Raw genomic sequence first — 12090 nt, 5'->3', positions numbered from 1 at the left:
GGAGGGTATTGGCTCTCAACCCTAGTGCTATAAGACATCAAACGTGGGGTTGATGTTGTAAAAAATAGTCCCAAAAGCTAAGTTGAAATACAATTCACGCAAAAATGCAAAATATAAAGGACCGACAACGTTCGCAAGAGCAAGAGGAAAAGACAATAATTGTAGTTTTTTCTGAGATGTAAATTGAAGCATCGGTCCAAACTTGAAGAATCACAAATGGATCTTTTCTGAATTTCATAACATAAATAGATCGACAATGAAGCTAACTAACTCTTATAATCTAGAATTAACATCGGTTTCCAGCGTTGGTGTAAAGATAGAAAACAGTAAATTAAACGTGAAAACCGTCTTATCAACTGAGATTTTTAACTTACTAGAATGCAGGGTTAAAAGGGGGTATTGAATAGGAGTAAAAGACAAGAGTAAAACAGTAAAAATAGAAAGGTATTGATGTATTGACGTGAATAGACCATCGGTGAAGCAAAGCTCTACACTGGAAGAATATTTTCGATAAGTAAACTAAAGGAATAAAAGTGGTGTTTTATTATGCAAGAGATGTTTAAACACAAGTTCTGTATCATGGCATACTTATACTCGTAGGATAGAAAAAGAGAAGAAAACAAAGTAAATGGTTTGTTGAAGGTATGTAAAATGCATCATCTTTCCTTCATATTGTAATATAAAAAACCTCGAGGACTCAAACATTTGATGTTGAAGACTATTAGAAAAACATGTATGGAAGTAATTTAAGTAATGAATAACTGATCCATTGTTCGTTCAGGTACAGAGCAATGCTAAAGGATTATTTAATTGGTTTGATAAATCTACAGAACATGGGGATGTTATCAAATTTGTAGATTTGAAAAATCCGTATTCATGACTTGATTGCACTTCATCAGCAGAGTAAGTCAAATGTATTCATAAAATCAAGGCAGTGAATATTTCATTTTCACATTGGACAAGTCAACAGGCTGAGACAATTTTGTATAAAAGAACGAAAGGCAAAGGGGTATAAATACATTATAGTAATGTTTAAGCCCTTACCCAGGAGTCTATTGCAGGGTCTTTATTAAGATAGATTATTTAAAATCCTAAAATTCTGACTATTTAAAGGAACGACCTTACAAACTCCTTTCCGTTGGCTAATTATCTTTTGCCAGAAATAAATATTTTAGAAGTTTCTGATGAGTCTTCTGTGTTCAGTCTTCTCTGGTGTAGAAATTTCTTTACAAATCTTCCTTATACAGATGTCAATCCTTCAGTCGAAATATTTTTCACAACTTTTTTCGTTTCATAGTTTTATGTAACCGTACTTCGTATATTAATATATTTTGTGTGTGTGTTTCAATACCAAGTAACATTAGCAATCGATTGTTTTAAGTGAACGTTCCAAAACTAGTCCAGTTACTATAGGCTATAACGTATACATTTTGTTACAATAGTTGATATCTAAACAATTATGGTCATCTGAGTCCAGCACCCCTCCTTGTAACGAACCAGCAAATATCAAATTCGGAAACAGCACTCCTTCAGCCACTTACCCAGATAATATGTTATAATTTTCAATAGATCATATAAAAAAAATAAAACTTACATCATAAAACTATACTTATATTAGTTCACAATATTTAATGACGGTTTGAGGGGAAGTCCCCCCACTATTTCTTTATATTTTAATGTATGTTGCTTAATCAGCTGTTGAGCTATTACTTTTAAGGTAAGGGTCAAGTGGAGGGGATAGAATATTTTTTCCCCTAAAACCGCCTAAATATTGTCAAGTATAACACAAGTAGCAACTGGTTTATCAAATTGCAACCCATATAGTCGATATTTAAATGGTAATGCACGGCCCTGATATCTACACCATCAAAAGCATAGTGCATACATTGGTGTGCCCTTAAGCTGACTTGTTCACTTCACTTTCCCTTCTTATCAGTTCACGACTCCCCCTCCCCTTCTTATCAGATGCTGTATAGTACTCATTATAGATGCTGCCAAGATGTTTCAACTGATAGTCTCTTTGCGAGAAATTGATTTCGTATTGGTTCTAAATCCGCTAATGCTAGGGTCGCCTTGTGCAAGAGATCAATAATTGCTTTAAGCCATTCGCTGTGAAATAAGTAAATTTGGAATATTGTTTTTAGTTTTTTTTTGCTATGTTGGTTTTCTATTTTATCTCAATGATGTGATTTAGTTGTTTACGTAATGTTTTCAACATTATTTCCTATACTGGTGTGTGCGTAATAGAACTGTAAATTGCATTCTGAGATCCAAATGAGGATACTATAGTGAATGTTTAAGACTAGATTCATATTTGATCTGAATTGAACACAGTAAGCTTACGAATAAATGATTTTGTAGCTATTGGGTTGAAAACATCAGTTTGTAAATTAATGAAATTGTTTAACTATTATTAAATAACCTCTTGAGTCTCTGATGGGGTATGATGATGACCGGGCAAAATGAAACGCCATTTTGTATGTATATACACCTGGTTAATACGTACAGTAAGTGTAGATCGAAAAGTATTGGCAAATGTATTATATCCGTGAAATGGTTTTTGAAGTTGCGACGAAGTTTTCTGCACTGGAAAACAAATATTAAAAGTGCAGTCGCAACCGTTTGCCGGGGATAGCTCAGCCTACAATGGCTGGGTAAAATTCCAGGGTCTGCGATAAGGTCAGGGAAACCACTAGGCCAAAAGCCGGGTCTAACCGGTATAGGACTGGCTCATACACGGGCACTGTGAACAAGTAAAAAACAAGTCACCAAAACAAACGTGCAATAATCACTACCAGGCCTACGCCGATTCTCCACACTCCTAGGGGGTCGTTGCTGACTACGCAACTCGGGCTTCGTCCTAACTATCCAATAGTTAAGCCCAGAGTGCCTAAAACACGGTGAGTTACACGACGACTTGCCAATAAAAACCACAACGCGAGTTATCACCAGGCGGGGTCTACTAGGCCACTATAATCCAATACACAACTCTAATGCCCAAGCTAAGAATCAAGCAGTCCACTCGATACTAATACCATAAGTATACTATAGACAGAGTGACTACACCGCTAGTAGCTGGTCTCAATAAATACCAAGCTAAACAAGCAAAACTATATGTAAATTGCAAAAGCCTACTATTAAATTATTGAGCAACTTAGTAGCAAATGAATAATTATATTAAATACGTTCCAAACACTAGATAAATATATTATCTGATAGCCGGTACTACGCTATCCAAGCTACCAAGCTAACGTGTTGGATTACTAAGCAAGCTGTTCAGGTTGAAGTAAAATAATCAAATGATTAATCAATACCAACCCTACCGCTACTACCACTACTGCTACTATATCCACGTTATATTGCTTAGCCGGGCTTCTGTTAATAGGCTAATAAAACTAGCTACTAGCCTTACTGGCCTCGTGCTTCCAACTACGCACGCTAAATCGTGCAGCCTAGGTTTGTCGGGCCTCAGAGTTATTAGTAATATAACTAACTCTAGGTACAACGCAAAATAATATCTACTACAGTCAATTAAATTATATTATTTGCGCTCTAGCACCTGCCCAGAACCGTCAGGAATACACTTTAATATTATTCCTGACTAATATAAATCCTAACTACCGTCAGGCTTTGACCAGCACGGTTACAACTCTAACTCTCGCAATAAAACCAGATATTAATATTATCAAACTAATAATATCAAGTCGTCCACTCACCACAAGTGGGTCAGTACCCAACTTAACACCAACACTGTTCACCGGTATCACCACACTCCGATGTACCACCAACGTACGCCAGCCGTCTCCACAGGCACAGGACACCAACACTCACTACTTGACCCTCCAAGATCCACCACTAGAATCTCCTGCTCGGCTATCCGGTAGTCCCAGGATACCCAAGCTTATCCGAACTGATAAGCCGGGTCAAAGGGCGCTAGCCAGGTCCGCCGCCGCCGCTTGCCTACCTCAACAATCGGTGCGCGGCCAAATAGCAAATATTTACCCCCCTAGGAAAAATAACTCGTTACATCCCCCACTTACATCGGGATGAAAAAAAAAGAAAACGGCCAAAAAGAAAAAAAATCTTTGAACTCCGGCCAAAACAAAATACTCCAACCCCTAACCCAATGGTGAACCACACACCACAGGTCTCAAACTCAAAACAAAGAAAAACTCTTCTACTAGCCACTACCAGCCAACATGGTGCTGAATGATTTGGCATCAGCAACCAGACGGGGATTTCCATTGCAAGGGCCTTTGGGGTCTTCGTCACCAATTCTGACACTGTCTATGCGGCCCACTTGACCAGAACAGTCATCACCCACGCCCATTCTTATCACCTCCGTCACGACCGTCACAAGTCTGAGATCTCGTATGACATCCATACCCAAAATCATATCCGTAGTAAGAGTGGGAACGTACAAGGCGTCTCCAACCCACCGTCTTCCCGCAGCTTCTCCTGCCAATCGGAATGAATACTCGGCTCTAGACCGTGACCCATCTGCCATCCTTAGAGGAGAGGGTTTCTTAAAAGGTTCAACCCCCTGGCGTTGAAGATGATCGGCGACTTCTCGCCCAACCAGGTTAACTACGGACCCAGTGTCCAATAACGCCTTAAAAACGCTGCCCATCAGCACAACTTCAACAAAGGGCCTTGTCTCCCAAACCAGCCGGTTCTCGTCTACTCCACCAACCAGGCTGTCTAGTTTTCCGAGCCACTCGGACCACTCTTCTGAGGTCGTTCGTTTTGGGTGGCCTTGCCCAGTTGACCTCCTGATGTCTGAGCTGGCCTGCCGTTTCCCGCCCGACATCCACATTGATTCACCGTCAAACCGGGTTTGCCACATCCATAACAGGAGACGGTCCTTGGTTTACCACATTCTCGGGCAAAGTGACCAATCTCCTGGCACCTAAAACATTTCACCGTCCCCTTTGGACCCTCAGGCGCTCTAGCTGCTGTCACGGACCGTTGACCGTGGACCCGATCCAACTTCGAAGCCACCCGCCCAAGCGACTCAGCTGCCGGAGATGGTCTCTCGAAACTCCGCTTCTCGACTGCGGCAGTTTCGGAGCGCTTCTCCACCTTCTTTTTGGGCGTGTAGGCGGTTTCCAAAACCAGCGCTACGTTCGGAGAAGGAGGAGGTCGGAAGGCTGCCTTCTCGCGCATATAAGCCTCATAATCTTCGGCCAACTCAACCATCTCGGCCAGGTTCCTGAAGTCACGCCGTCGCACCATGAGTTTGTACTCAGGTCGCATGTTGTTGTAGATCAAGTCCAATCTACCATGCTCTGACAACGTACCGCTACGCCTAAGCAAGGTACTTATGGCAACAACGTAGTCCCGGAAGTGCTCGCCTTCACCCTGTGTCCTTTTCCGGATCTCCTCATCCAAGTTCCTCCAATATCCTGGTGGGAAGAACTGGATTTCAAACTGACGCCGGAAAGCTTCAAAGGAATACAGGAGCTCCTTGCAATTCCTGTACCATAGAAGCGCTGAGCCTTGCAACAGCTCCGGCAGCGCTCTGAGCAGGTCCTCTGATGTTATAGAGTACGAGACCATCAGCTCTTCAAGGCGCTCCAGGAACGACACAGGGTCTCGTCGGCCGTCAAACCTTAAACCCCACTTCCGTACCGTGTTGCATACTTTGGAGCAATTCTTTGGCTCCACCCTGCTGGCCTCATTTGAGAGCATATCCGATCCTCGTGGCAGCTCCAAGCTAGAAGGACGGACTGGTCTCTCTGAATTATCATTGGGCCGCTGCCATCCCTTGGGTCTACTTGGTAACCCAAAGGTAGACAGCTGATCAGCCACAACAGGGGACGCAGGGTTGGCGGGTCTTTCGAACCCATAGCCGACCTCATTACTCGGCGAGCCTCTCGCCTGTCGCACCACCGATGCCAGATATTCTCGAAGAGTCTGGGTATCAGTATCCAAAGACAACCCAAGAATCTCTTTGACCGCCTCTAACTCCCGGCTAAGTCCCACTATCTCTATTTGGCCCGAATCAGTACTACCCAGTACCTGAGGTACGGTTCTCGAGGGGTCAGGAAGCCCCATAGTTGTAGTAGCCGGCGGTAAAAATGTCGGTGCAGCAGCCCCAGCCGTACACATCCTATCATCACTGTACCGACGGGCATTCCGCTGCTTCCAAAACGATGAAAATCTCTGCCGTAATTCCGCAGAAGTCCCAGTGGTCACCAAACCATACTGGTCCATCGTTCTCATGAGCTCCCCTTTCGAGAGGTCATATATCCAACCCACGCGACTGTCCCGGGGCTGCGACCCCAAGGACATAGTCGCTGGCGCGGAATAGGTCAGAGACGTTGTCACCGTCGTACCCACGACCGATGAAATAGTCGGCCAAACAGGCGAAGACGCAGGCCACAATGACGACGTCGTCATCACCGACAGTTCGGAGCTAACCCCAGAACTAGTCGTAACAATAGCAGACGTAATAGGCGTACCGCCCAGCACAGACGTCGTACTCGTAGTCACAACCATATTTAAAATTCAAATACCACGACTAATCCACAAAAATAAGAGCGAAACCGATTAAAATCTATTTAACACCGTACTATTAAATCAAACCAATTATAGGTGTGAAAGTCAAACCACAAATACACAATAAGGGTTCTCACTCAAATAATATTCAAGACTAAAGCTCAATTAATTAGCAAAATTAAAATTACTAACTAATATCTATGTATACAACCACTAAATAAATTAGGGTTCACAACACACCACGCTGTAACAGAAAACAGTTTAGGCCTACCCAACCGACTATAAAATCACAGCAGGTCTGCCTAAAACTCTGCTCAACAGCTCAGGTCCGCAGCCAATCTGCACAAGTCCGCAGCAAATCTGCACAAATAAAATTATTTTGTTCGGGCGCCGTTAATACGTCAGCAACTCAGCACCACTGCCAACCTCAGTCCCTGTTCGCAGGCGCCATCTTGCGACGAAATTTTCTGCACTGGGAAAATATAATATTAGAAGTAAGTGCAGTCGCAACCGTTTGCCGGGGATAGCTCAGCCTACAATGGCTGGGTAAAATTCCAGGGTCTGCGATAAGGTCAGGGAAACCACTAGGCCAAAAGCCGGGCCTAACCGGTATAGGACTGGCTCATACACGGGCACTGTGAACAAGTAAAAAACAAGTCACCAAAACAAACGTGCAATAATCACTACCAGGCCTACGCCGATTCTCCACACTCCTAGGGGGTCGTTGCTGACTACGCAACTCGGGCTTCGTCCTAACTATCCAATAGTTAAGCCCAGAGTGCCTAAAACACGGTGAGTTACACGACGACTTGCCAATAAAAACCACAACGCGAGTTATCACCAGGCGGGGTCTACTAGGCCACTATAATCCAATACACAACTCTAATGCCCAAGCTAAGAATCAAGCAGTCCACTCGATACTAATACCATAAGTATACTATAGACAGAGTGACTACACCGCTAGTAGCTGGTCTCAATAAATACCAAGCTAAACAAGCAAAACTATATGTAAATTGCAAAAGCCTACTATTAAATTATTGAGCAACTTAGTAGCAAATGAATAATTATATTAAATACGTTCCAAACACTAGATAAATATATTATCTGATAGCCGGTACTACGCTATCCAAGCTACCAAGCTAACGTGTTGGATTACTAAGCAAGCTGTTCAGGTTGAAGTAAAATAATCAAATGATTAATCAATACCAACCCTACCGCTACTACCACTACTGCTACTATATCCACGTTATATTGCTTAGCCGGGCTTCTGTTAATAGGCTAATAAAACTAGCTACTAGCCTTACTGGCCTCGTGCTTCCAACTACGCACGCTAAATCGTGCAGCCTAGGTTTGTCGGGCCTCAGAGTTATTAGTAATATAACTAACTCTAGGTACAACGCAAAATAATATCTACTACAGTCAATTAAATTATATTATTTGCGCTCTAGCACCTGCCCAGAACCGTCAGGAGTACACTTTAATATTATTCCTGACTAATATAAATCCTAACTACCGTCAGGCTTTGACCAGCACGGTTACAACTCTAACTCTCGCAATAAAACCAGATATTAATATTATCAAACTAATAATATCAAGTCGTCCACTCACCACAAGTGGGTCAGTACCCAACTTAACCCCAACACTGTTCACCGGTATCACCACACTCCGATGTACCACCAACGTACGCCAGCCGTCTCCACAGGCACAGGACACCAACACTCACTACTTGACCGTCCGAGATCCACCACTAGAATCTCCTGCTCGGCTATCCGGTAGTCCCAGGATACCCAAGCTTATCCGAACTGATAAGCCGGGTCAAAGGGCGCTAGCCAGGTCCGCCGCCGCCGCTTGCCTACCTCAACAATCGGTGCGCGGCCAAATAGCAAATATTTACCCCCCTAGGAAAAATAACTCGTTACAAAGTGTTCTTTCCAAATTTGATTTATGATTAGACACATTTTTTTCAATTTTCCCTCTTCCACAAAAAAAGGAAAAGTCCACTGACAACGTATTTTTTTACGTTTGTTTACCAAAGGAAACACATGTCATTTTGCTTTGCACATGTCTAATACCTTTTACAATATTCTACTGGATTAGTTCAAAAGTAAACGTACCAACTTTAAACTAAGTGCATTCCTAAAGCTGACGTTATATGATTGGATAACCTATATCATTGCTAACCACTTGGCAAGAAACTAGTATATCATTACTTCCAAAGCCTTAGAGAGGTGTGGCATTAAAAGTAGGTATTAGTCAAATGAAACCATGCTTGACACACATAATGGTGTCTTCTTCTTCTCAATCTGTTATGCTAAAGCGTGTGATTTATTGTGAACTTTCTCCTTCATACTTGTGTTAAAATGCAAATTTACTACAAGAATATTCAGGTTTTTGTGACCTTTGCAACAACGTAACATTTACCATTTATTCGTAAATTTATGTATGTTGCATTTGTACCATTAAAAGGGGCGTCAAAGAAACGCATTGATATAAATTAAACATGCTGTAAATCAACTACCATAATGCAAGGAACTATTTTTTTTGTAATTTCAACAATACGACTAGGATTCCAAGTCACAGGTGAATATATATTTTTCCTACAGTTACCTGACATAGTGGGCTTATTTGTACTGATTATAATAGCACACCAAGTACCTAACTGTTGCATTTACTTACTTTTGTCACACTCATATTTTTGCTGCACTTCAGTATTCCAACCAAACAACACAAAACTGTGTGCTTTATTACACACGTAATACGTCTACGCTTTAAAATAAATTGGCAACACTTTAAGATACTACACTACGACCAGCTGGTGCAGCGTTTCACATTTCGACCAACGCTTGGATTTAATCTAACCTAAAAACGTGTTGTATAATGTTTGAAAGACTAGCTATTTCTATGCTTTATAATGACTGTAGAAAAAATATAATGTGTAACGCGAGTGCAAAGTGCCTTTGCTGCACTCAAGGAACTTTCCACACTCGCCTGCGGCTCGTGCGAAAATTTTTATCTCATGTGCAGCAAAGCGCCACTTCGCACACTAGTTACACAAAACTCTTGTAACTTCAACGCTAAAAGCATTTAAAGGGGATTTTTAGATGAAACGTCATACATTATGAGCTAAAAAATATAATTCTACACACATATTATAGTTTGTTTTGTTTGTGTGTTTTTTTGTGCCATTGAAACTGTTTAGGGGGATTCGCGGACCGAGGAGCGCACAATACTTGCTCTAATGGGAGGTCATAAATAAAATCCGTAGGGGTAGGACCAAGGAGCGCAGAGGTACCTTGCGCGCCTCGGTCCTACCCATGCAAGGAACTAATCCCCTAATTATACGGATTAAAAGAGACAATGGCTGGGTCAACCCTGCAAGTAAATCCCATTAGTCGCGCCTCATTGAATACACTACTTTAAAATGAAAATGTAAGGAGTAATTTTGAAACTATAAATATGTTAACAGAGACAATGCAAGATACTGTATTATGCATTCGAAGTAGTTATCTTAAAAACAGTTGGTTTTTGTCCTACGTTAATAAGCCCATTTTCAATGCAGACAAACTGCATATTTTTCTAAGTGCAGTTTAATACAAATTAAATATTTATCACTAAATAGTACGGAACTAAATTTGCATTATTCTATTATAATTAAAATCATATTAGATTATTCGAGACAGCTAAACTTTCTCTCTGCGTTTCAGAACTATCAAATGTTTACATTATTTTGTTTTGCAGGTATAGTTTATACAATTTTGAAATAGCTTTGAAGGCATGACGACTATTAATTGCTTATAGCATGCATGATTCTACGTGATTGGTTTTGATCATCGACCCGTGATTCAACCTTCGTCTCCGTCCTGTGGAAACACCTGACATTTTCTCTCGTGATAGAGGTTAGGATATTGAATGACTTAATATTACCGGACGTTCGTACTATTTAGGAGCAACGCATACCATTCTTGAAACTAATTCTTAAGAACAACATTATATTATGTTGTGCATTTCCGGATTAGGCGGGTGAGCCTACTGCTAAAAGTGATATTTGCCAAATGACAATGTGCCTGGGCTAAATTTACTTCAAAAAGTAGTGATGTTTACATAGGCTTTGTTTAAATTTAAAAATACTTTTTGAATAAGAATTACTTAGGTTTTTCTGAAAGTATATAGTTAGAAATATCTGAAAATAAATCGATTATTTTGTTTCGTTTACTTTTTTAACTGTTGTATTGACGACAAAAAAGTGTATCTAATGAAAACATTTACTCCTCAAGATCCTATAATTATTCCCAACTGTTTAGACAAGCAGAAATTTGTTTAATCAGAATTTACTTGGCTATTTCCAATGTAATGGTTTAAGCATCGTTTAAGTAGATTTTATAGCCTCCGGATTACCAATAAATATAAACATAATTACTCTATTTTAATGCTAAATTCAAATAACAATAACCGGCACGTACTCTAAAAGGAATTCTAAAAAAAGAGTAAACTACAAAAATTAAAACTTGTCTTTATTCAAGTAGTGTTACCAGTTACAAAGTAAATTATCTATTATAAAAAAATAAACTTTTGAGTCTAGAATCAAATAAGAGATAATAAGTAATGAGTAACTTACAATCAGTGACGTGGGGTTTTTTTTAATTTCTTGCTGTACATCTAATAAGGTGACCAATTTTACAAATTCGTTACCGGTGCAGATTCCTAAAGAAAGTTCTATTCTCGGTTAATGTTAACGCTGCAATTGGTACATTTTCTAACTAATGTCACAGATTCGTGGGTAAAAATACTTCATTGGGGCAAATAAATCCTAATCAGAGTGCACCATTAGTCAGCATCCACAATGTAATATACTGTGATTTTTCTTTAAATTAACAATAACTGTTTCATCTAAATAAGGCTAACTGATTATTTCAGGGCAAAATAATCAAACTTATTTATCCAGCGAGAACAAAGTTATTTTTGAAAAACATCAAACCGTAGGCCTACAGTTTAAACATTTTTTAGGCCTATACAAACATTAGTAACAATGAATTATGTTGTTTGACGTTGTGACATGTTGCTATTTAGACATTGTGATGACAATGTTATATTATACATCATTTGTGTCATTTAACAAACGTTTTACATGGTGACAACATAAACGCCAAATATAGATGATAATTCGAAAACTAAAAGAAAGTACTATAATACAAATTGAGTTTAAATTAGGAAGATGATTTGGAATTGCAATAACTTTAAAATTATATGGAATTTGATTCATGCTACCATATAAAGTGTTGGCTAAGTAACTTTAAAAAAATTGTTCCTTTGTAAAATCTTGTTTTTGTAATATTATGTTATCACTGTTGGCATTAAAAAGTAAAGCTTACCTCCTAAGAAATGTGAAATGAATTGAGAATGGCCCGTATTGTATTTTTGGAAAAAATATATGGGATTCGAAATAGTACAAAATTGTCCACATAAAAAGTCATCATTTTGACACAAATACAATATACATAGTAAAATTCTGACTCCGATCCTTGCTCTCGAGTCTGAGAAACTGCAAAGTATATCAACTATAAACTGTATTGGTACGTATGTTTTGTATTA

General features: G+C 39.8%; 1 protein-coding gene across 1 annotated transcript in view; it reads right to left on the bottom strand.

Moving 5' to 3' along the window:
- Positions 1-5256, bottom strand: part of LOC128996505 (protein Wnt-5b-like) — a 73296-nt gene extending 68040 nt beyond the window's left edge. Inside the window, exons 1-2 of the mRNA XM_054421882.1 lie at positions 4896-5256; positions 4192-4587 (exon numbers count right to left, since the gene is read on the bottom strand). Coding sequence (XP_054277857.1) covers positions 4192-4587; positions 4896-5256 — 757 coding nt within the window. The remainder of the gene's footprint in view (positions 1-4191; positions 4588-4895) is intronic.
- Positions 5257-12090: the final 6834 nt, after the last annotated feature.

This window comes from Macrosteles quadrilineatus, unplaced genomic scaffold (genome assembly GCF_028750875.1).
Source record: "Macrosteles quadrilineatus isolate MER2022 unplaced genomic scaffold, UCM_ALF_1.0 Scaffold_6__1_contigs__length_79288215, whole genome shotgun sequence".
Classification (NCBI taxonomy): Eukaryota; Metazoa; Arthropoda; class Insecta; order Hemiptera; family Cicadellidae; genus Macrosteles; species Macrosteles quadrilineatus.
Note: the sequence above shows the minus strand (reverse complement) of the source record. Positions and strands in the feature narration are given on the sequence as shown.